The sequence below is a fragment of the Hyalella azteca genome, unplaced genomic scaffold (genome assembly GCF_000764305.2).
Source record: "Hyalella azteca isolate HAZT.00-mixed unplaced genomic scaffold, Hazt_2.0.2 contig1796, whole genome shotgun sequence".
NCBI classification, from domain to species: domain Eukaryota; kingdom Metazoa; phylum Arthropoda; class Malacostraca; order Amphipoda; family Hyalellidae; genus Hyalella; species Hyalella azteca.
In genome coordinates this window covers 28448-53189 of record NW_025932096.1, presented here as the reverse complement: position 1 = coordinate 53189, position 24742 = coordinate 28448, and the positions used below count along the sequence as shown (strand labels likewise).

Sequence of the window (24742 nt, the reverse complement as noted above, 5' to 3'; positions counted from 1 at the left end):
TAATTTCACTTTTGTCCTGAATTAATTTTTTCATAGAGTGTTTTCAAATTTTCAAAATCCCTTATTGAATTGAATGTTCAGTTTTAATTTAAAACTCTTACCTATACAATTGCGTTGTGAGGAATTTTGGTTCGTCAGGCAGGGTAGCAGAGTAGTTAAGTTCCCTACGATAAGAACAGTTAGTTACGGCTACGAGTCCCAGCTGACTGCGAAATTCTGCAATGCTACTAGTCGGTGAAAGCTGGTCATGACGTAACCTCTAACGCTCACCCCAGAATATCAAAGTTTTTAAAAATAAATATTATCGAAACAGCAGCGGTAAGTATTCACATGAAATTCGCCCCCTGGAAAAATGTGCTAAAAACTCTACGGAGTTTAGTCCTAACATTTAATTTACTATGATGAGTCCTCTGGATGGAATACTTATAAGTGATTCCTGAGCTCGGCTTCAAACTAGCTATTTAAATTTACCACTGCCTTCAATGATTGATTGATATTAACTTTAACGATATTGCGGATTATCAATTCTTGGTATAATTTTTTTTATCAACGTCATTTTTCTTACGGCAACTTTCAATGAATTGCGTACTAAGGTGGACGGAAAAACAGGTTTTCTGGAAATTCGTTAATCATCCGATGCTATAATCAGAAACATATTATTTAAATTTATTTTAGCTCCTAATATTGAATTAAACTTTTCATTTTTCATTGTTTAAAACTGAATCTTTCCTTCTTCCGTTGCAGGTGCAAATGCCGGTCAGCACGAGAGGCGATTGCTGAGCGACCTGCTCGGCAACTACAACCCGCTGGAGCGACCTGTAGCCAACGAAAGTGAACCCGTACAGGTGTCCTTCGGCATAACCCTCCAACAGATTATAGACGTGGTACGTCTCTCCGCTACTCCCACCCAAATCTCGACCAATAACAAGCGACGTACCAACGTGACCAGAACTGACTTTAGTGTGGGGTGACTCTAGAAAATATGGTCACTCTTGATTGCAGTTTCTATATTTGTTTTTGAATATTTTATCGAAAAAAATTGTGGCCAAATTGACCTCGACTGTTTTTACGAGGTAAATGGATTTTATTAAAGATTTTACAGAGTTTTAAAAAGGACGGGTGACGTTTTGACTCGATATCGTTGATGTGTAGCGGATTATCGAATCTTGAATCAAAGGTGAGACCAATTTTTTCGAGTCACTCTTCACTAGAAAACAGAGTAAATGACTGTTATTCATGATTAATTCTGTTCACCACCGACGTATCAAAGACACATTTCTTCAATAAACTCTCAAACTCGAAGGTCGGGATAGAAGAAAGACGAAATACCGACTCGAGAAATGGACAAAGACTTTAGTTAAGTTTGATCTTTGCGACACCGTTCGAACGTTCAAGACTTGCATTACAAATAAACTCGACCGCTGACATCGAAATGACGTTATTCTCTGAACACAAATTTGTAGACTTTGGCGTTCGATACCTTCGCCATTGTAAAAAAAAGAGTCATTCATGGTTGATTCCAGCCTAAAATTCGCTTCCAGATAACCTGACACTTGCGTGACAAACTAAAATTCAAAGAACGAGCAAAGGTTTTGTTGGTGGTAGTTTAAGATACTATAAGCTTGTGTACGAAGTATCAAATTAAAGCCGCAGTCAGGAGACACTGCAGGACAGTTGACGTTGGTGTAGTGAAGCAGTCTATGGCTTCGCCATCTTAATAAAAAACTTACAAATTCAACGGCCTTGTCGGCTGAAGAATTCATTTGACGATCGTGAAGCAAATATTTATCTTAAACAAAATATGGAGTAGTCCAAATAAAACTTTCACTTACACGTTTCCCTTAAATTTGTTGATTGATTCACGGACTACGTTAATACCAAACTCAATTTTGAATGAGGAGTTAATATTGGTCAAGTGTTAACGCTTGTCATTCAATGGCCTCACGATCAGGATGGCATTTCTTAAGCACATATCGCCGCACTTATCCAGCGTCAACAAATTTAACTCGTTTAGGAAAGCTAAGCTGCTCATTATAAGATGAAATCTTTATGTTAGCAACAACACGCTCAATACAATTAAATAAATTAAATTAAGATAAAAACTCGTAGATGTTTAGAGTAGCTTTGATGTACTTTGATGTTTATTCGGAGCTCTTCACTTGGACGTTTTCGATTTTAACTAGGATTACATAATTGCTTTACAAATTGCTCACTCTATTTCCGTACTTATTTTTGAATACCAAAAATCTTGTTTGCTTAATAGCAGCATAACTAAATAACAAGCATTCCAGTAGCCACGTTGGAATCAAATATCCTCTATAACTAAGCTCGATAAATATCTATAACTAAGACGGTTTCTTTTCTGGAGGATATTGTTATCCTCATCTAAAGCTTCATTAAACCGAATAAGTAGCCACTTATAAACCGACGACTTTTTAACTAAAAGAACTAAGACTATTTTTGGGCTTCGTAAGTCGCCCCTAAACTCACACAGCGGCGGCCCCACAATTGACTTGAGAAAACTCTAAAGCGGAGATCGGCTTTCGACTCTCATCAAGCTCGCAACCGCTCGCTTTTTTTTTATTTACGAACCAAGAACTTTTTCCACTTCTTCAACGGGAGTCAAATACCAGGAACCCCAAATAATGGCGTAATGGGTTCATTTGTGACCCATATTGAACGTTGTTTAATATTCTTCATCTAAACTTGAGATTATTCGCTGTTCGTCTCACAGTTGTGATGTGTCAGTACGTCGCTCAGAAATCGGACGAATTTTTAGTCATATCTCTATTGCGATATCTTAACTCCTATAATTTTGAAGGAAGATTATATTGATAATGATAACCTCTTCTGCAGATGTTGAGTCCGGAAGTATACATTATTTTTAAAAGCATTTACACAAGTTAAGATATACGATATATTATTGCTACGAAGCATGCAAAATTTATTGAATAAAAATTAGACTATCGTATTCATAATAATCCGTGATGAAATTCGGGAATCTTCCCGATAGTAATAATCTAAACTTAGAAATAAAAAAAATAAATAAATTACAGATGGTAGCTCGTTCTTCAGATACGTCCCAATCTAGTTAATGAAATTGAAGTAGGATTGGAGGATTGAGGATTGGCGACGAAGCTATTTGTTGGCTACAATCAAGTTGATTTATTTATTTAGGTGACTTAGGAGCCGTTAAGGGACCGCTAATGAAAATACGTAACCAGAACTGCGAATGTTACCAAAGTATGACCCTGAATATTTTGTGGTTTGATACTATTCTAAAAATATAATACAGTTATGTCTTTAAATCAGGGAATAAATCTTCCTTTATTTACCGATGACTAACCTAACATATATAAAGCCATAAAAATCCGCAACCAATTCCGTTTGATATTGAGGATTGATCAAACATTAAATATATAATAATTCCATATCAGAGTACGTACCTACATCGAAGTTTCATCCATGGGTCCCGTAATACAACGAACAGAAATACTTTGCATATCTCACCTGGCATTTGACGTTAAAACAACGTTGAAAAAACGTTGATTTAACCAAACAACGCTTGATTCAGCGTTAATTCAACGTCATATGTCTGGTAGTACCAATCTCGTCGGTGTCGGCGAGTGCGTTCGTGAGAGAGTCGGAAGGCGACCGGGGCGAGCTATAATTTATTGAGTTTTCCCTATTTAGGTGACTTAGGAGCCGTTAAGGGACCGCTAATGAAAATACGTAACCAGAACTGCGAATGTTACCAAAGTATGACCCTGAATATTTTGTGGTTTGATACTATTCTAAAAATATAATACAGTTATGTCTTTAAATCAGGGAATAAATCTTCCTTTATTTACCGATGACTAACCTAACATATATAAAGCCATAAAAATCCGCAACCAATTCCGTTTGATATTGAGGATTGATCAAACATTAAATATATAATAATTCCATATCAGAGTACGTACCTACATCGAAGTTTCATCCATGGGTCCCGTAATACAACGAACAGAAATACTTTGCATATCTCACCTGGCATTTGACGTTAAAACAACGTTGAAAAAACGTTGATTTAACCAAACAACGCTTGATTCAGCGTTAATTCAACGTCATATGTCTGGTAGTACCAATCTCGTCGGTGTCGGCGAGTGCGTCCGTGAGAGAGTCGGAAGACGACCGGGGCGCGCTATAATTTATTGAGTTTTCCCCAGGCAATTGGGAGTCGTTTGCCTCTAAAATGCGTTACTTTAGGGACGGGAGAGGAGGAGCGGGGGTACTTAGCATGTCCATAAAACGTTGGCCTTAATATTTCTACACCGAACTCTTTCATGCCAGAAACACTCTCACTTGTTTCATGCCCGAGACACTCTGATTTGTCTCATGCCCAAGACACAATTTTTTGTTTCATGCCCGAGATACTTTCACACCCGAAACACTTTCATGCCATCATCTCTTTCAAACCAAAAACTTTTTCATGTCCTAAACTTTTTCAAGCCAAGAACTTTAGGTTTGATGTACATTTTTATTTGATTTGCAAGTTCATATCATTCATATTGTTCGAAAAATTTATATCCTCTATGATCTTTGAGTCGTTATTTTGCTAGATGTTTGCATTTCTATTTCTTAGAATTTTTTGTTTATTTATTTCATTTGAAACTCTTGTAAAGAATATTGTGTCTAAGTTCGTTCTTAATTTTCAGCATTCAAAATCGGACAATAATGTTAATGAATGTAATTCTAGAAATATTGTTATTATAAACGAACTCTGAATTATTAGCAACTTTTCTAAAATTTTTAACTATATACGCAACATATTTAGAGAATATATAGCGTAAAGTTTGATTTTTTTGGAAAATTTGAATCGACACTACGCATTAAAAACAAATTACATTACTTCGTAATAAAATGTTTTCAATATTATTGCTCCATATAATTATTTTAAAAACATAACAATTTTTAATACGAAGACTTGCCGAACTCAATGACAAAATTCCACGTTTTTTTTTTTGCATTTTTTAACACACTACACCGGATTCTTATCACTCATTTCTCATAAATAGAAAACTACTCAAACATCTCGAATCAGTTCCCTACAATTACAAACAAAGAAACATTGTCCCGTCAATTCAACTCTTGGGGTCGGCGCCAACGTTTGGTCTGTATTACCTAATTAAAAACTTTTGCAATAATCACATTCTAAACCCTAATTTATGCATTGGATTTTCCAAATCAATAGCAATCGGAGTGAATTACTTGCTATGTTGTTATTCCCTGTAATAGCTCGCATGCCGAGGCCTCGCTTGGCACCGTTTGCATGCCATTAGTCCTCTGGGCACATTATGCCGTGGCCCCGATATGCCCCACTTGCATGCCGTGGCCCCGCTGGGCACCGCTTATATGCCGTGGCATGGCTGAACACCACTCGCATGCCGAGGCCCCGCTGGGCATAGCTTGTAGAACGTGGCCCCGCTGAGCACACTTGCATGTTTGGGCCCCGCTGGGCACCGCTACATACTGAGGCCCCGCTGGGCACCGCTACATGCCGAGGCCCCGCTGGGCACCGCTACATGCCGAGGCCCCGCTGGGCACCGCTACATGCCGAGGCCCCGCGGGGCACCGCTACATGCCGAGGCCTACAGCTTGCATGTCGTGGCCCCGCTGGGCACCGCTACATACTGAGGCCCCGCTACATGCCGAGGCCCCGCTGGGCAACGCTACGTGCCGAGGCCCCGCTGGGCACAGCTTGTAGGACGTGGCCTCGCTGAGCACACTTGCATGTCTGGGCCCCGCTGGGCACCGCTACATGCCGAGGCCCCGCGGGGTACCGCTACATGGCGAGGCCCCGCTGGGCACAGCTTGTAAGCCAAGGCCCCGCTGGGAAGATTTTGTGCCCCGACGCTTCTTTTGCATGCCCTCCGAGTATCACTCACGTGGTCTTTAGAAAAAATTGACTAAAAGACGAGCATATTGGACTAAATTTTCCATCAAGTGATACATAATACCACTGGAAACAGATTGTTGATTTTATTCTACATAATTAAACAATGAAAAGAACTTATGCATATTGAATGAAAATTCGCTACCCATGAACCTACGCATCTCAATTGCGATTTATTCTTATAAGAAAGAATTTCCAATTGATGATAATCCTATTATGAATTCAATTATATAATATTTGAAGTGCTCGTAAAATTTAACGTCTGTCGAGTGTTGCTTAGAATAAAGAATAAGCAAAAATGAACAAGTATTTATAATCTGCGTAGCGTATTGACTTTGCACGTTAATTGTTTTAACGAATTTGCTGCAACATCCCTTGCAAATTAATAATAATTCTCTAACTGCAATGAATAAAGAACTTAATCCTAATGAGAGAATACAAATTAATTTAAATGCTGAACATCTAAAGCATTCTTTCGTCAACGTCATGATAAAATAATGGAATATCGTGCTTATAAATATTGCAAACGACAACACGATACTAAAATTGATTCCCGTGCTAAAATAATGTAAACAACACCACGACATAAGACTAAAATCCCATGCCCACATTTGAGTGCAAATTTATTTATTAAAGCGGGTTGTTTAGAAAGAATTTTGTAATCATTTAGATGTTGTGCATGGTTCTCCAGATATTCAACCAATGCATGCTGCCTAACCTCTATGCTCTAAGTTACTCCAGGCCTAAATTAGAATAAAATTATTTATAAACAAAAAATTTAATGTTTTTCTGTATTGAGAGTGTTATTTGAGCAGCTTATGTTCCATGTGATACGGCCAATTTCCTCCTTTCATGTTAATGTCTCCACAGGCCCCATAGCAAGTTTAATTATAAATATTTTTAAATACATACAAATTGCTATAATGAGCCCGTTTTATCATTCTTGTTATTATATTAGTCATTAATATTTATAGAATTCTATTGAGCTTTCGACGTTCTACAGTTTATTTATAAGTACTGCCTGAATTTATATTGTATAGCTTCATATGCTTTCTCGTTTTAGGATGAAAAGAACCAAATACTTACAACAAACGTTTGGTTAAATATGGTAAGTGGTTGCCCGTGTGGGCTGATTAGGTTAGCGTGAGCCATTACTGTAGGTTTGTGTCCTTCAGTCATGCTAAGGTTGTATTCTCAAAAATTATCACAACGATCGTCAGTTCTTCCATGAACATAGAAATAATTTCACTTACGACATCGCAATGATTTTTGAGAATCCGGCCGTGAAAAGAAGACCTTAGTTGCTGCCTCTATCATTCTCGAAAATTTTAGACGACGTGGTCAATTGCGATTATTAAATCTCACTCTCACTCGTAAATGATCTTTACCATTTAAGTAACGCACTCATGCACTTCTGTCATGTTATTCTTACCTGAAGCGTAAATTCTGTACATGAGGCGGTAAAAGGAAAGAACTGGCATGATTATTCCAGCTCTTTTTGCTTGCTGCCGAAACCCAAGCGACTTCAGTAAACTTATTAGTATTCCTCTTGTCGGAACGATGCCTTTCGGTAGCACTGAATTAATTATTACACGACAATACCCTTTCAGAAGGCATTAAGAACGCTAAAAATTCGAAAACTGCTAGCGCAAAGCGCATTAACCAACAAACTTACTTTACACTTTGACTTACCATGAAATGTCATATGCATCTTCCATAAGTGGAATTAAATTTAAGAAAACAGAAAAATTGAAGTTTGAAGACACGCAATCCAAAAGCTATTGCTAGCTAACAAAAAAATGAAGACCCTTAAAAAATATTTAGTTACAATCCCCCCCTTGCTATTATAAACTTTCCAAGAAGCCCTCTCGAATTTCCAATGTCCAAGTAGGGAATGCAGAAGAAATTCTCCCGCCATTCTTGTCGAGCCCTGTAAAGCATCTTCTGTATGAGAACGAATGTTGTCCCTTCCGTGTTACAGTCTTGCCCATGAACACGTGATTCTATGAACCTTGTTGAACCATGATTGTTCGTTTGTACATACCGCTGTCAAATGTGTCGTGTTATAAAATAAGCATCTTTCTCGCGAAAAGCCAATGGATAATATTTGAGTGTGAAACATTTTGGAGATGTGTCGCAATTGTTAAAGAATCTTAGCTTGCGGTAAGTCTAACGAAGTCCAGCCGCTACGGACTCGAATGAGAGAGAAGCAACTATGGTATTCTTGGGAGATCGGTGCCCAGACCCTCCCTTGAGTATCAATAAAACATTCATAATAATTTCCTTATAGTGGAAAGAATTCAAATCATATATGTACATTTTGGAGCTTATGGAATTTCTGAGCACTGCTCTCTTGGACCGAAGCCTTTATGTCCTTTTATGTACGTGGAAACATACGGCTTGAGACGTTCACATTTTTCGTCCTTTTATTTAATTATTATTTCCAAGACAACTATAGCAGTTTGCGGACCTCGGAGTCATGGAGAGGACACACATGATGAGAAGATTTTGTTTCATTTTTCTCATTCATTTTGTTCGATGAATAGACACACTCATCATTTATTATGGTGTATCGCCGTGGCCTGACCACCGCTATTTCGTGGTCAACGATAAATCAGCCAAGAATTTTTCATTTGGATTACGCTTCTCATCAGAGTGCCACTCCTACTCAGCATGCATAAGTTATTAAAGGCTTTTCATGGGTACTTCTTTATTTGACGCTATTTCCAACAACTATTATTATTATTCCCTTTATTTTGAAAAATAATTTTTTACTTGTTGTCGCGCAATAGACGTCACGTTATGTACTCAGTTCAGGAGGCACGCGTTTTGTTTCTTTCATCTATTACATTAAACAAAAGTTTGGGTTGGCAATAATTTCGCAAAGAAGCCATCTGTTTCTGATGTATGCGATTTACTTGTAATTGCTGGCGTGTGTAGGTAGCCATGCCAAGCCGAGGCAGTGAAATCGACATCACAATATATATACTCTCTTTTTATTGCTTTAAGGACGAGAAGAATCAACTCCTAATAACAAACACGTGGTTAAAATTGGTAAGTCATCAATCTTTCTAACCTAATACAGCGAGGATAAATAAAGTTGTGTGCTAAATAATTTCAAAATTTGCCGTTAATATCTTGCATTAATTTCCCAGTCCATTTAATTTCTGAATGAAGTTTGCCTTAAATAAAGAATTGAGTCTAAATTGCTTCGGGGTAAGTTGTTTACAAGACAGCTTAGTTTATCCTCGAAAATCTAATTTTTATGCGTTTTCTATGAACCTCAGTTTTCCTGTATTGGAAATCCGAAATTCCGTTTATTCCAAACCTTACTTTCGCACTTAATTATGAACGCAGAAAACTAATTATCAATGCATGTCGCTTAACGATAACTAATCGTTTGTTTTGTATCGTCCGTAAAATGAGATCGTAACTAACGTATCTGTCAGTTTCATTATATGCTTTCTACACGAAGCAGTTCTAAAATCATGTGGATGATCAACCCCTTATTAATTTGAAATTCGTTTGCGTAGCAAGTCTACAGTCTTGCATTCCGCTCTTCATAACAAAGCAAGTGTAATATCAGAGAAACTATGATTTTTCTCCTCCATTCTCTATTTATACATAATATTATGCCCCCAACCTTCGCTTCTACCATTATACTTTCTCGAGTTGAACGCACGCTGTACAACGTAGAGTATCATTGCGCTCCGGCGGAACATAAGGCGGTACGGCAATATAGATCGAGAAGTCGAAGTGATCCGTTGCGGGTAAATTCAAATGTTTCAGTTCGAGAAATTATTTCGATCATTTTAATAAATCTAATATCCTAAATATTCTGGGAGACTTGACGTCCTGAAGCAAAGTTAATATTAAAAATTGTTGAATTTCTATCATTAAAGTTGAAGATGGAAATTTCACTGCTCGAATGCGGTAATGAGTTTAGAATGCGCCTTCTTTGCTGGCTCCAAAAGTTTAGATTAAGGATTTATTCAGAAAGTCTAATACAAGCCTAACTTCGAGGAGGTAGGTTTTTCTTTGAACTCAGTAAATTTTATATCTGCCTTGTGCTTGTGATATATCATTTGAAAGCACAGTAAGCGCCTAAGAAGTTGCCGAGACTATTTCAATACCTACCTATTTCAATACAATACCTATTTCAATACCAAGCCCTGTAAAGGATTATGGTCGACGTCTGGATCTCTATTACCAGTCTTTATGTAACTTCTCTAATAGATGTACATATTCCTTTCCCAGTCAATATTTAATGTTACAAGTTTTTAACTCTTCAGTCTGCATGGCTTCCTTTCTACGTGCATCGTTTCTTTTTTACAATTCGAAGTGTATAATTTTGTATAATTCTAGCCTTACCCTAATATGTAAGGTGTCGCATTAATATCATGAAATACATTGGATATATATTGATATATTTGAAAATACTGGTAAATACGATCTAGAATGTAATGATGACCAAGGTCGCCATTGGCTATACTAACGTAGTTCTTTTTCTTGGCCCGCCCCACACAAAACACTCATGGATTCCCAACTTGACAATGAATATTTATCCCCTTTGCAACTTTCTAACTTGAGTTATCTGCTCGAAATATCATTGCCCTTTTTTCAATTTGCTTTTTAATTTTTTTTATCATTCGACAAATGCTTTTTGCTGTTTTCTCATTTTATGTCAACACGAACAAACTCTAAAAAAATTTGGTTGTTTTTACATCGACACCTCGTCTCAATATCGTCTATTTAATGCATTTGATTCACATTCTCTTGCTCCGCTTACCAACCCTCTTTCGAACTGCTCCAAATATTGTATCATCAATCCTAAACGAACCACAATCAAATCAAATATGAAATACTACCGATCTCTTCCGCTCCTTTACTTCCTTTTCAATATTACGCACCAATTTTCTAATACCTCCTGGAACTATTCTCGGCGACCGTATACGAATAATTCACCTCCTCTCTCATACCTACCGCTCCTATCTCGACGTCGATATACGCACTATTCACCTCCCTCTCATACCCTGCGCTCCCATCAAACTCCCGACGCCGTCTATCTCCCGTTCCGTCGATTTACGATTAAAATCTGAAGGAATGGAACGATGTCAATCTGCAGTGGAACGAGTCGGATTACGGTAACGTGAAGGACCTACGCATCCCACCCTACAAAATCTGGAAGCCCGACGTGCTCATGTACAATAGGTAGGCGGCCGTCACCAGATCGTGGTCAAAGACTCTCTAATTAAAAGATATGTTTTCCCTTATTGCCGAATATAAATAAGAAAGTGTATTGTCACGATGTGAAAATTAGCCGGTTAAGTTACATATACCTCGAATAGCGTTACCGTATAGCGTTGTTAGAAAATACCGGGATGAAAGTGCCTTAAACATTCTTTTATTGCTGCATTCCAGCGCCGATGAAGGTTTTGACGGCACATATCAAACCAAAGTGGTGGTGTCGAGCAATGGGAATTGCTTGTACATCCCGCCCGGCATCTTTAAGTCGACATGCAAGATCGACATCACTTGGTTCCCGTTCGACGATCAAAAGTGCAAAATGAAATTCGGCTCCTGGACGTACTCCGGGTGGCAGGTAAGTGAATTCCATATTGGCCGTGAATAAACTGAGTGAATCGTTATTTTGAAGGGGAAACTTCATTATTAATTATACTAAACTAAACCACTCACACCTACAGTATTGCTTGTGAGGATACGTGACAGGTAAATCTAATTTTCATTTATTTAAGCCATCGCAGCCTTTCTACTTTGGCACATGCACGCAATAAAGTACTGTTCCAGTAAATAAAAGAATGAATGTTATTAATATATAGCGAATATCCTGTTTCATCGCTTTGTTCGGACCAATAAACCCTTAGAAGAGAATTATACATTTCAAAAATAATAGTAAATGAAATTTCAAACGTGCGTTTAGGTCACTCATTAAATTGATGCCAAGTGGTAATTCTTCAGGTCAGTGACAAGCTATTGAGAAACTTCAGCTTTATTTGTCAGCAGATCTTGATTGTTCACTAATAAAGCCCTTGCAAAATTTTACAGAAATATAATTCTGTTCCTGCAGCTTGACCTTCAGCTGCAAAGCGAAGAAGGCGGCGATCTCAGCGACTTCATCAAAAATGGCGAGTGGGACCTCATTGGTAAGTGGTATTTCAATTTCCCTTCTCCAAGCTTCCTGTCAAACCTTAATTTCAGGCCTCCAGGTCATGAGACCTGACAATATTTGCTCGAGTTTCCGTGTGTAAACTTTTGTTTTTCTCTAACCTTAGATTTTTTCATCCATACATAGCAATTCCGTAGATTTAGGAAGAAATATTTTACTTGAATTTGTTTAAAATGCTTTAATGAATTCTCGAGACGCAAATATAAACTTGAAAGCTCAGATTTATAATTTTATTTTTATCAATCACATAAGGAACAATTTAACAACTTTAAATATGTAAGCCTATCATCCAATCTATCAGGCTGTTCATGAAATAATTCTGAATGCTTCTTTTAAACTCGTCCTAGTTTCCTGTATGGAATTTGGCAGGAGATCATGAGAAATACTTAAAAATGCTTGAAATTTCTGAGTGTAGGATTGCAGCTAGAAAGACTCGCACCTACACCCCAAGGTTAGGTGATATGTTGTGCCACTGAACATGCTGGTTTCTCCCCTCTTTAGGTTGTCCAGGGAAGCGTAACGCCATATACTACCAATGTTGTCCTGAACCCTATGTAGACGTTACTTTCGAGATAATGATAAGGAGGCGCACACTGTACTATTTCTGCAACCTTATTCTGCCGTGTGTGCTGATCGCGTCCATGGCGGTACTTGGGTTTACCCTGCCTCCAGACTGCGGAGAGAAACTCTCATTAGGTAAAGATGCGCTTTCCAAAGTAACTTGTGTTAAATCTACCGATTTACTACTCTAAACACATCTGTGTAATGACCCGCTGCTTTCGATTTTACTTTCTTCCGATTTTGTCTTAGCTCTTCAAGACGTTATCGTAAACATTTTTTTTTCATTACACCTTTTATGTACTACGTTTCGTGTTAAGTTCTATCGACTTTCTTTTCTTTTGGTTCATTTTCTGGTGCTAGAACACTTTTTCTGCTCTAACACATCCCGTTCCCTTCCTTGATCAATGGTCACGCGCGTCGGTCGCTAAGTCTTCACACAAGTGGACAACTTCGAAAGTAAAGTTTGCTTCTACTCCGGAGTCCGATTTTCCATTTGTCTCTTCACCGATTGGAAATTTCCCGAAGTTGGTCAGTTGGAGGAAGAAATGAGAGTGCTATATGTTGAAGAAATCCGTTAGTTTTATTGAAAACTTGTACACACCGTTCCCAGTCTTATGGAAGAGAAAAATTATGGGCAGGTAACACCGACAGCCTCTTGAGCTCACGAGTCCAACAATATTGGCGGGAAAATTTGTTTTTAAAGCCAGAGACATACGCTTCTGTTTTCCGTAATACTCATTTATTACAAGATTTCCAAAAAAACACAAACATCGCTTCTTATAATTTTTTATACGAAAAATTTTTTTACGTTTGCTTGCGTTAGCTACGACCAATTAATTGTCGACCCATTCAATTGATGGTCATTGATTAGGTAATTCCCACATTCGTTTTGCGATGTTACTACGACACCCAATGTTCATTTTCCACCTGAACTTCGGACAAGCGAAACTCTTCCTTCGTGCGGTTCTGAACTCTTCGACGAAAACGATTGCGATCTTGGGCTCCCGAGAGCTATGCCGACGTTTGCTATCTATTGAAAAGTAATATTTTGTTCCTGGCATTTGATTATTTTACAGGTTTACCTGGCGTTCGCAACGTTTTGAACTACCAATGCTGTCCCCAACCCTATGTGGACATAACCTTCACCGTGATCATCCGACGCCGTACTCTCTATTACTTGTTCAACCTCGTACTTCCATGCGTCCTCATAAGCAGTATGACTTTGCTGGGGTTTACCCTTCCTCCAGCTACTGGAGAGAAACTCACCTTAGGTAGGAGAATATATAACATATATCCTATTACTACCACTAAATTGGTGTTTTTATCAAGATTGTACATAACTATTTATAAATTATCAAAATTGTCATATTATCCTGCAAACTGAATGATTATAGGTATATTATCATGATTGATACATTGCTTTTACTACCTCTTCCTGAGTGAGGTGATGAAAATCATTTGTTATTAACTTATCGCAAGGAGAAGCAGTAATCAAAAAGAATATAGACGAACACAAGTGCAAAGTGCGAACTCCAGCTACTCATGAAAGATAATATTTTGCTCTGTATGATTATACTTTTATGTAAATTTGTTTTCGCTAAAATGTCAAGCAACTGCCTCGATCTAAGTTAAATGAAGGCTTGTAAATAAAGACCAGCTCAGAAATAACCTAACCTTCCATCTACATTGAATCATGTACATAATCCACACAATGACAAGACACATACACTAAAGTAATCTTAATTTGGGTTCAAAATTCAATTATATTTCCATAGTTCTTCATTAATTTATAAATCACATTGGACGTGTTCTCTGGAATGGGGCAGTCGGATTCCTCCCTTTAAATAAGTGAAGTATTTTTAAAGGCAATGCTATAAATAATGAATATTTCGTGACCTAAATACTCGTCTGTTAATCATAAATATGTAATTTAGCAAATACGGTAAAAAATGTGCGTGAAAATCGGTCGAAATATTCTAAGATAAAATATCCAGTTCGCAATCGCTTATAAGTTTTAAGAAAGATGATATTCTTGCGTCGAGCGTTTCCCGGGTATGAATTGTTGGCCGAAACGAGCTTCGAAATTCAGGAAAAAATGCGTCACTTGCAATAAAACTTGCCCTAAACTGCCTTCTAAAACCTTCATTACACCTCTTCCTCCACTGATATAGGGAATTGCGAATGTTAATTCTTTTTCTTTAGTGAAGCTCTTAAAGTTCAACTTCCGCTCATGTCCTTAATTCTATGCTCCTTCTCACAATTTATTTAACACTGTGACATGATAGGTCGTTCTTTTAAATTTCATTCAAAAAGCAGGACTATCAGTGTTACCTCCCCTATAACATGAGATTTTTTCAGGGGTTTTTAAAAGATATTTTCGTGAAATACATTTCCAGTAGGACATAAAACCAAGCTCATGTATAATTTTTCATATTTTTCTAACCTCTTGAAGTCTGCTTCATACAAGCATTAGCAGTGACTCTGCTGACTTTGGTGCTAACACTTCGAAGAGACTGTGTAAAACTATAATGAAATCCATACTCTTCCTGCTAATCTTTATCTTCCTAAAAACCTTAAACCTGATGATAATTGAACTATAGTTGGGCCATGACAATGCATTCGGTTCCTGAGGACCAGCGGTGGATTATGTCCGAAGTCTGCACCATTTCTCAGGAGTATTAAATGACCTCAATATTGAACAACTTCAATATTTCGCTTCTAGAAGCGCTGAATAGTTCTTGTGTAGAGTCAAGAATTATAAGTATCTTTCTTGTGGCTTTCTTTAAGTGTGCATGTCGCTCACGCCTTCCTCCACATATGCTCCTGCCACTGTCTCTTTCTTTCTCTATCTACTCTTCAAGATATTTCTTTTGGTTTTGATTAATTCTCTCCACAAATTTTGTATTTCTTTGGCCTGAACAATTTTATGTTTGTTCAATGATTTAATTGTAGTGAACTCAAACTTAGTTTTTTGTTTATAGAAATTTAAGTTGAGACGTACACCGTGGAGTAGCTACGAGCCCCTCTTTAATGTGTCATTGCTGTTCTCTCTCTATTTGAATATAGCCTTGGTTCCTTCTTCTGTTAAGGGAAGCCATCAAAGTAAAGTGATCTAGATGAATGTTGTCCTTTGAAAATAATGCTCAAACCATGGGAGAAAATCTTAATTTCCGCTCTCCAATCCTCGGTGTTTGTTTACTATCATGAAAATGCCATATAAAGCCTTGCTCCAAAGTATCTCACTACTAATACCTAAGAGATACTAACTTTAGTTATTTGACCCTTTAACAATGTCTCAAATAAATCTATGGTTGGACTAGAAACATTAATTTAGTTATTTGTAAAATAATTATATTGACTTTTTGTTTTGTTACGACGAAAGGATCTTTTTACGCGGGTTTCGGTTTGTGCGGTTGAACGAAGTCATCCATTGAATTCATTACTGTGTCAGAAATCGTTATTCATTTCCTTCAGGATTGAATCTAAAAATTTTCGTCGGTGAATTAAAATTGTTTTAAGTTGTTTGCTACCAAATTTGTCTCATTCTAGTAAAACTCACTATAATGTTTGTCATGGATCATTCTATTCTTACAGATTAAATTTGTAATGCTGTTCATATCGTTCATATTTTTGATTCGGAATGAAAATTTTCTTTAATCACAATATTTAGGTCGTTCGAGTTTCACGTGCAGCCTTTGCAATGATCGTTGACAGTATTTATCGATGAATGTTATTGTTGAGATGGCATGGATTATTTTTCTGTTTGACTAATCAGAAAACCGAATTTTTTTCGAGAAAATAAGAGCCCTTCAAGGAGTTGGATATCATTTGATATCCTAGGAACAAAATAACTTTTACTATTTTTGACAATTTTTGCAGCTTTTGTAAAAACATTAAATTTGGTATGTGAATCGACACAAAATCTTTTAAAAAGTGAAATGGTTTGCTCGAACTATTCATTAACAATCTTGGTACGAAATGTAATTAGTAAGAACACCAACTAAATTCCTGCAATTCTGAACCAGTCTGAGTCAATGAATTTTACATTCTTAAATTCTCTTTGTGAGTCACATTAATAAACAAATTATTGGCTATTATTAGAATTACCGTATATCAGGCTCATTTGAGCACCTAGTAATATATTGTCCTTATGTCGATAATAACGTTCAGCCATTGGTCGTTTCAAAGGAAAGGAGTGCCAAAACGCTAGATTGATTCTAAAACTAATTATTATACCACTTATATCAATGGGACCTAACGTAACAAGATGGAGGAGTTAAACTGTTTTCTTGACAGCCAACAAATGCAGTGTAACGTCTTGATGTGGATAATAAGTCTTGAACAATTGAACATTTACATTATGCAATGTCCATCTGATTTCCTTACCCATTTCATAAGCAAAGTTCCCATCTAATCATGTAAAAGTTTTTTTGGTATATATTCTGAAAATACTATTGATGACGGGCTGTTATACATTGTGAGCGCCAAATGGGCGTATTTACAGTTAAATGTCATCAAATTTATTCAGTGAAACGGGAGTTAAATAACTCCATCAGAGCGCAAGCTGCTGAACGTTGGCAGGTCAAATGCCCTAATTTTTTTATAATTATATTTTTTTTCAATTATAAGCTTCAGTGGCGGCCTATGTACATAGTCATGATATATACCTTATTTTTTCTCGACCCCAGGCCTAAAATCAAATTTCAGGATTGAATGAATTTAGTGATCGAGTTTCCTTCTGATTGTAAAATTTACCGCGCTAAATGAGTTCTATTTCTTGATCATAGCATTTTATCAATACGTGCTTTACATGCAATTTAAGCTGAAAATTCATCAGGAGTTGTATTGAAATCAGCATAGACTTTTCATTTTATTTTGTAGCCTTCAATCAAATTGTATAGCAACCATGTACGGAAGCCATGAGTTCGAAATACTTATAGTTTTGGTTATATTTCAAACTTTTCGAAATAAGCAAGAATATTGACTCACTCATAATTCCAATCACCAAACTTTTATCTCCTGAAGTGCTACCGTGCACTTCAAATCAAACCATAAGGCACTAAGTTCCACGCGGTCACTTCAACAAGACTCATTTATTTCTCATAGAGGCTTTCCATGACCCCATGAAATAAATCTTTTTTGCCTTTGTTATTAAATGGCCTTTGGAACTTCCCACACATATTGGCCTTTAAAAATTAATGCATTATTTGTGTATACCCGTGCGTTTTTGCCTTTGTTATTAAATGGCCTTTGGAACTTCCCACACTTATTGGCCTTTAAAAATTAATACATTACTTGTGTATACCCGGGCGTTTTTGCCTTTGTTATTAAATGGCCTTTGGAACTTCCCACACTTATTGGCCTTTAAAAATTAATACATTATTTTGTGTATACCCGGGCGTTTTTGCCTTTGTTATTAAATGGCCTTTAGAACTTCCCACACATATTGACCTTTAAAAATTAATACATTATTTGTGTATACCCGGGCGTTTTTGCCTTTGTTATTAAATGGCCTTTAGAACTTCCCACACATATTGGCCTTTAAAAATTAATACATTATTTGTGTATACCCGGGAGTTTTTGCCTTTGTTATTAAATGGCCTTTAGAACTTCCCACACATATTGGCCTTTAAAAATTAATACGTTATTTGTGTATACATGGGCGTGCAGAAATCACAATCCTCTTGTCGCTCACACTCTTCCTCAATATGGTGTCGGCGACCACGCCGGCGACTTCTGAATCTGTACCCCTCATCGGTAAATTTGAGCCCATATCGTGCCAGTTTACATGCCGTCCTGTACTATTAATGCCAGTTTACATTACTGTACTATTAATTTTGGCTATCATTCATGTTTCATGCTTGGTTTGTAATAGAATCATTTCTGTGAGAATGATCCGGGCATTTCGGAGTATCTTGCCTGCGTAATTGTCGTTCAAAATCAGATTTCTAATTTTCGGAATGTGCTGGCTGAATTTCAATCAATATTTAGAAATTCTCTGTCTCAAAGATCAGCTGCGATACTGGCTTTAATGTGAAGAGAGTTCTCAGAATAGAATAATGTATTGCAATAAAAAGTTACGTGGTTTGGCGATAAAGCGTAACTTTTTTCGCGTGGGTTTCCCTCATGTCGATGAGTTACTAGCTGCAGATAGTTAGTTGTCATGCCACTAAATACAAGTCAATTGGTTACTGATAGCAGAAAACATTCCTCCCCCAACACCACACTTCAATTATAGATGAATAACAAATTCCTTCTTTGCTTAGCTTTTTTACCATACCATAATTTGTTCAGTCACCTTCATTTTCTCGTAGTTAAGTTTAAAGTTGATTTGCTTTGGATTTCAGCGCTTCAGTTTGTGGATTAACCTACACAAAATCACAGCGCATTTTTTCAGGTGCGACGAAACCAACAGCGGGAACACGGCCAAGATAAAATAAAAAATAATATATTCGTACACCGAATAATAAACAGTGCTGAATAATATTATATTCTGCACTGTAAACAAGGATATTCCACAACTGCCAAGACAATGTTGTTATTTATTACATCAAATCATGATTATATTACGGATCAAATATTTGACGATCAAAATGCATTGTTTGGTTGTGGACGATCGTTGTTACTGTGAAAAACAGTCTTGTGCTTCCATTATTCGTACTCGGTGCAATACCAACGGTTCATTTAGAAAATCTTAACGAGTGCAACACTTGCGGCAAACTAATTACTGTTGACTTGATATCGTCCACCGCGTAATTAATAAACCTGTTGTTTAATTTCCTCGCTGAGGGAGAAAGCGAAATTTTAGCGTTCGTTCGTTCATGCTTTAGGCAGGGATGTTACAGCTAGCAAACATATCATTGCAAGAGCTGGGGTCTCATAGCTGCTCTCCAGGTGACTTGAATATTGTCGAGCGGTCTGCCTGAATGTCAGTTTAGTTGCACTGCAGCTCGTAACAATTTTACTTTGTTTCCTTTTCCCTTTCAACCTCCTCTTTTTCTTCACTGATCAAAGTTGTTTGATGTTATTATACGTGAGAAAACGATTTATTCTTTTTAAACTACATTTTCTTGAGTTCATTTCAAGTATTCTAATGATATGTTGATTCTTCATCTGCACTCAATCTGCTGGCAAGACCAGCCTTGTGACATTCTATAGGTTTGCATGCGTTTTTTTCTACGTAACTGCACTTCTTACTTACAAGTAATTGTATGGCAGCTATTTTCATTGTTATAGGACCGTGCTATATTCTTTCTCATTATTCCTTTGCGTACACGTCTGAAGTAGCCTGTGAAATCGAAATAATTATGAAATAATATGAAAATAGTTGCTTTGCAGTAGAAATAATGCTCCTAGTCAATAAATTAATGGTGATATCTCTGTTGAAAATTTGATGACTTCTTATGATGATTAACGAATTAATCCGAAACAGGATTACACGTACCTGCATAATAAATGTTGAATAATTTATGTGTATAATTTTGATATCAGAAATATGAGTTTCGAGCTATAATTTATCATAGATTATTAAATGCTATATCTCAGCTTTACTATACTCCTTATTTTGTCTTTTGTGTCTAATTTTGAGCTACAACGATATTTTTTCTTCTTTTTATTTCTGGGTCATTGTTTAATAAAAAACACTAATTAATTATCTTTTCTTCGGGGTCAAAAGTTAATCAAAGGCACTAATTAACTAACTTTCATTCGGGGTCAAAGGTTAATCAAAGACACTAATTAATAACCTTTTATTCGGGGTCAATGGTTAATCAAAGACACTAATTAATACCTTTTCTTTCTAAAAGAAACCAGTCGAATGTTTCTTTAACTAACTCGAACGAAGCGTATCATGCCAATATTTAAATGAATATTTTCTCGTTATTCAAAATCAAAAACATCCGAGGAAATTTATTCTTAAAAAAAGAGCGATGGTGAAATGGCTGACATTATCTTGCATGCCGTTCCTGGACGCTAAACCCTTCTGCTTGTCGGTTCAGTTCAATTCTAAATAAAATATTTTTCCCTGAGAACCGTTTCAATAAATCATTTTGTTGGTCGTTTTATATAAAACCCTCTCTTAATTCTCGTATTCCAAACACTACATGGAATTTAACCCTTTTATCCCATCTTTACACTATTGCTTTTTAAACCCGATAGTAGCTCGAACCTTTGCGTTCAGAAAAATATAAGGCTTGAAGTTTTATTATGACTCGTGCAAAAGTCATCGGCATTACGCGAACAATCGGGAATTAATTTTTTTCTCTGCAGTTCACCCTTTCCTTTTATTCGTCTCAAGCATTCTATCGAATGTCGTTATTTAATTTAACTTTCATAAAATTTCCATATTACTTTCAACTATCGAATTGCAATTTAACGAAGACGTCTTACGAATAGACTTTATTGTTGTAACTTATATTCGCGGCTAGCTTCCATCACGAGCAGTGATTTCGTCCTTTTTAATTGTGAAATGAGTATACCTGAATATTTCTAAAATTGAATGAGTCTTCACATTCTCTGCTCTACTAAAATTTAAATGAGCGACTGGTATTAAGTTGTGCCGAACGTAGCATTTCATAAATAAAAAATCTGATTAATTACAAAGTTTCAACTATTTATCGATTACTAACTCACTCTCTGAATGTAAATTCAAATTTAGACCCAAGAACAAGATTTTTTTCATTTCAATTCTATTACCGACCTCCAATTGGGCCTATCTGGCTGAGAGGCGTATGCCTCGAGGCCGCTTTTCTTTCGTAGATACTGTAACAAATTTGAGTTCAGAATTTACTTGTTTCATTTTGCTTGCATTTTGTAATTCATTTTCTTCAGAGGAATGATCAAAATAAATGGTTTGATTCAGAAGGGGGCGCAGCCGTAGGCCACAAATTAAACTCTTATAAAAGCCCCGGAGCCAATGCCTAGCCTCACCATGCCACCATTACTCAGCCTGAGAGCTAGAAGCCGCAGCATACTCTTGAACTCAATAATCCAGACAAGCGACACACTGCCGAAAGATAATAGCGCCGTAGGTCTTCAGCCAATGATTAAGCATGCTCGCTCATAAGCAGGCAGTTCCAAGCCCGGCTGTACCTACTCTGGCCTAACCTCTTCAGGCCCAACCTATTCACGCTCTACCGGCTCACAACCTTCTTTCAGCCAATGACTGGCTCTACCAGTACACTTGGACCGCCTTTCCAACTTCCTGCAGCCAATGAGGTTAGGTTAAGTCCATTCAGGTTCGTTTTGAGTTGAGAAATGTTGCACCTTGAGTAGGTCAGGCCCGAAGAGGTGAGGCCAGAAGAGTCTTGGTCAGGTTCAGAATAGCCATGCTTACATTTAGCATGCTTAAGTGGTGGCTGTGAACATAAGACGCTATGGTTTCATAAGTTGACTTCATAGGCTTCTATGACCTCTAGCCCTCTTACAAAGGGAAAGGAATATGAACTAAGTCTGAAGCTGGCCTTCGGCATGCGCCCCGATTCAGAATACTTCACTGCTGCTATATTAATCTGGTGTTCCCCTTGTTTTGGTTTACTTTGTTGAGTTTGACGATTGCGTTCTTGTAGGCGTGACCGTCCTCCTATCCCTCACTGTGTTCCTTGACATGGTCACGGGAACCATGCCTACGACAAGCGAGTCCGTTCCCTTAATAGGTACGAAAACTTTGCTCGTATGTGCCATTTCACCATCTATCTATAGTAGTTACGCTGCCTTGCCTGGCATCTTTCACTTGTAATGATTCACGCCGTTTGTTCGAAGATGTCATCTCTCTATACACGTACACTCGAGTTACGTTAGAATAGCTGCGAATTTCGCCAACACTTCTTTTGCACTGCTTCAGTACTGTTCTTTCAGCCGTTATCTTGGTTTAAACAATTCACACAAACAGTTTATTATATTTTGTTATTTTCTAGTGACTTTTCTTTATTTTGATGTTAATCTTCCAGGCGTTACCATCTTACTCTCATTGACCGTATTCTCAAACATGGTTAACGATACCATGCCCACAACCAGTGACGCAGTACCACTTCTAGGTAATCATTTCATTATTATAGGGGTTTCATGTTTAATTTAAATCTGGAGAAATATTTATTAATTAATTACTCTTTGAAGACATTTGCTGATTTACTGTGCTGATGTTCTAGCGCTCGTCCGCAGTAATTGTTTTCCGTGTTTTCCATGTAAACTTGAATCGGCATCCCGTATTCTGTTCTATAGAATCACGTTATTTCCGCCACTGGTTGAATGTGTGTGTGCTCCGCTGCATGCAATATTGTTTTTCCAGCCTGACATTTTCTTTATACCTTACATGGCGTTGCTTTATTGATCGAAATTTTCCGTTTTAGACTTCGCTTTCTGGACTTATATAGGAGGAGTAGTTTTCGGCGAAGTCGTTTCATACTTGGATACTGAGGGATTGTCTGTAGAACTTGATTAACTGGACTAAATAAAATACGTATTGGTATCCCAGAGCTGTGATGGGACCTATTTGTTTAATATCGGGAACATGATGAAAATCTTCAGTGCAGTTCTTTTATGTTTCAATCTATAAAAGTTATTCGATGCTGTCGACCTGACCTCGCGATCTTAAACTTATTTTCTAACTTAATGATAAATAAAATTCTGGTGCAATGCAAGTGACGCAATTCTGTTGAGAGTGAAAACCAAATGCGAAGCTATTAACTAACCGGTTCAATGTTTTTTTTTTGGTATTCGCCGAGATTTTATTTAGTTTTCTAAAGAGAAGAGTAGGATAGAGAATTTGTGGTCGTTTTGTGCAGTAATGAAATAAGTCGGCGATTTTTTCATGCAATTTTTGTGCGTAATAAATATTTTCAGAAACATTTTTGACAGTTAATTTGCAACGATTGCGTGAGTTTTGTTTAAATCATTAACAATCTCCGTGCGATAATCAAACAATACTTGAATCATTGAACAAATTCATTGATGTTCAATTATGAAATTAATTTCTTGCTAATTGTAAATTCATTTATTGTTTGAATATCCGTGGATATTCGTGCCAAACAACCAGAAATTCCTTTAATTTACTATTTTTTTGTAAATATTCGGAGGCATAAAATAGCGGAAAATGTGCTTCAACCTTTACTAGCAATATTGTAATTAAAATTCGTTCGCTAATTATGAAAGTTTTATGATTCTAACTCAAATCCTGGCAAAAGTACACAGAAAAAATCTAACTGATTTTCCTAACAAGTTCAAGGCAAAATACATGCAAGGATTCCAATTTTAAAAATAATACTTAATAACACATAACTGCTTCTAGTCGAAGCCATGCAGTGTGATCACCTAATTCATCAACATCTCCAAAATTGTTGAATACCACGATTCGAATCTTCACTCAAGCTTGCATCCACTTCCACTATAACATTCATGAACATATAAAAGATATTCCATTATATGCGAATCCTGCTATCTGTACTCGGCACTAAATTAATTATTGTATGTGGCCACAGTTTCTTAAAACATTTTTTGAATAAAATTCGACGTATACGTATGTATTAGGTAATTTCTTACTAAATCATATTAGGAACACAAATAAAGTAAATACATTTTGAAACTTTGTGCGATATTTTTAGTGTCCAGAAATTTCAGAAACCTTATCATTTCTACATCATGCATCTGCATACATTTTCAAATCATCTCACAAAAATTTTATTTATTATGTAAAGTCATTCAGTGTTAGTTAATATGCTTTGATTTAAGTGCTGAAAAGAAACGATAATATCTTTAAAGATTTTATCATGCAAGCTTTTCTATTAATTTGTGTTATTAATATTTACATTAATATTTATCCTGCAATTCAATTCCTTTCGAATCGAAGATGAATTTCTGATGGGAAATTTAGCCAATAAATATTGAAACAACGCGCAGAACTTTAGTACACATTTTTTGCATATATTCAAATTTTTGCCTATAAAAATCTAGACTCAAACTGATTAGAAACATGGTCTTTAATCAAACTCTTTAGCTTTCTTGGTTGATGACTCATGTCGGCGGGAAAAATGGGACGTCCAATTTTCTAGTAATCGCGGTTTTTGCTG

At 36.7% G+C, this 24742-nt stretch overlaps 1 protein-coding gene across 1 annotated transcript in view; it reads left to right on the top strand.

Moving 5' to 3' along the window:
* Nucleotides 1–24742, top strand: part of LOC108678930 (acetylcholine receptor subunit alpha-type acr-16) — a 70354-nt gene that overhangs the window by 30907 nt on the left and 14705 nt on the right. The window contains exons 2-8 of the mRNA XM_018167423.2: nucleotides 745–884; nucleotides 6996–7040; nucleotides 11034–11143; nucleotides 11354–11534; nucleotides 12021–12096; nucleotides 12621–12815; nucleotides 18351–18437. Of these exons, the coding sequence (XP_018022912.1) occupies nucleotides 745–884; nucleotides 6996–7040; nucleotides 11034–11143; nucleotides 11354–11534; nucleotides 12021–12096; nucleotides 12621–12815; nucleotides 18351–18437 (834 nt within the window). The remainder of the gene's footprint in view (nucleotides 1–744; nucleotides 885–6995; nucleotides 7041–11033; nucleotides 11144–11353; nucleotides 11535–12020; nucleotides 12097–12620; nucleotides 12816–18350; nucleotides 18438–24742) is intronic.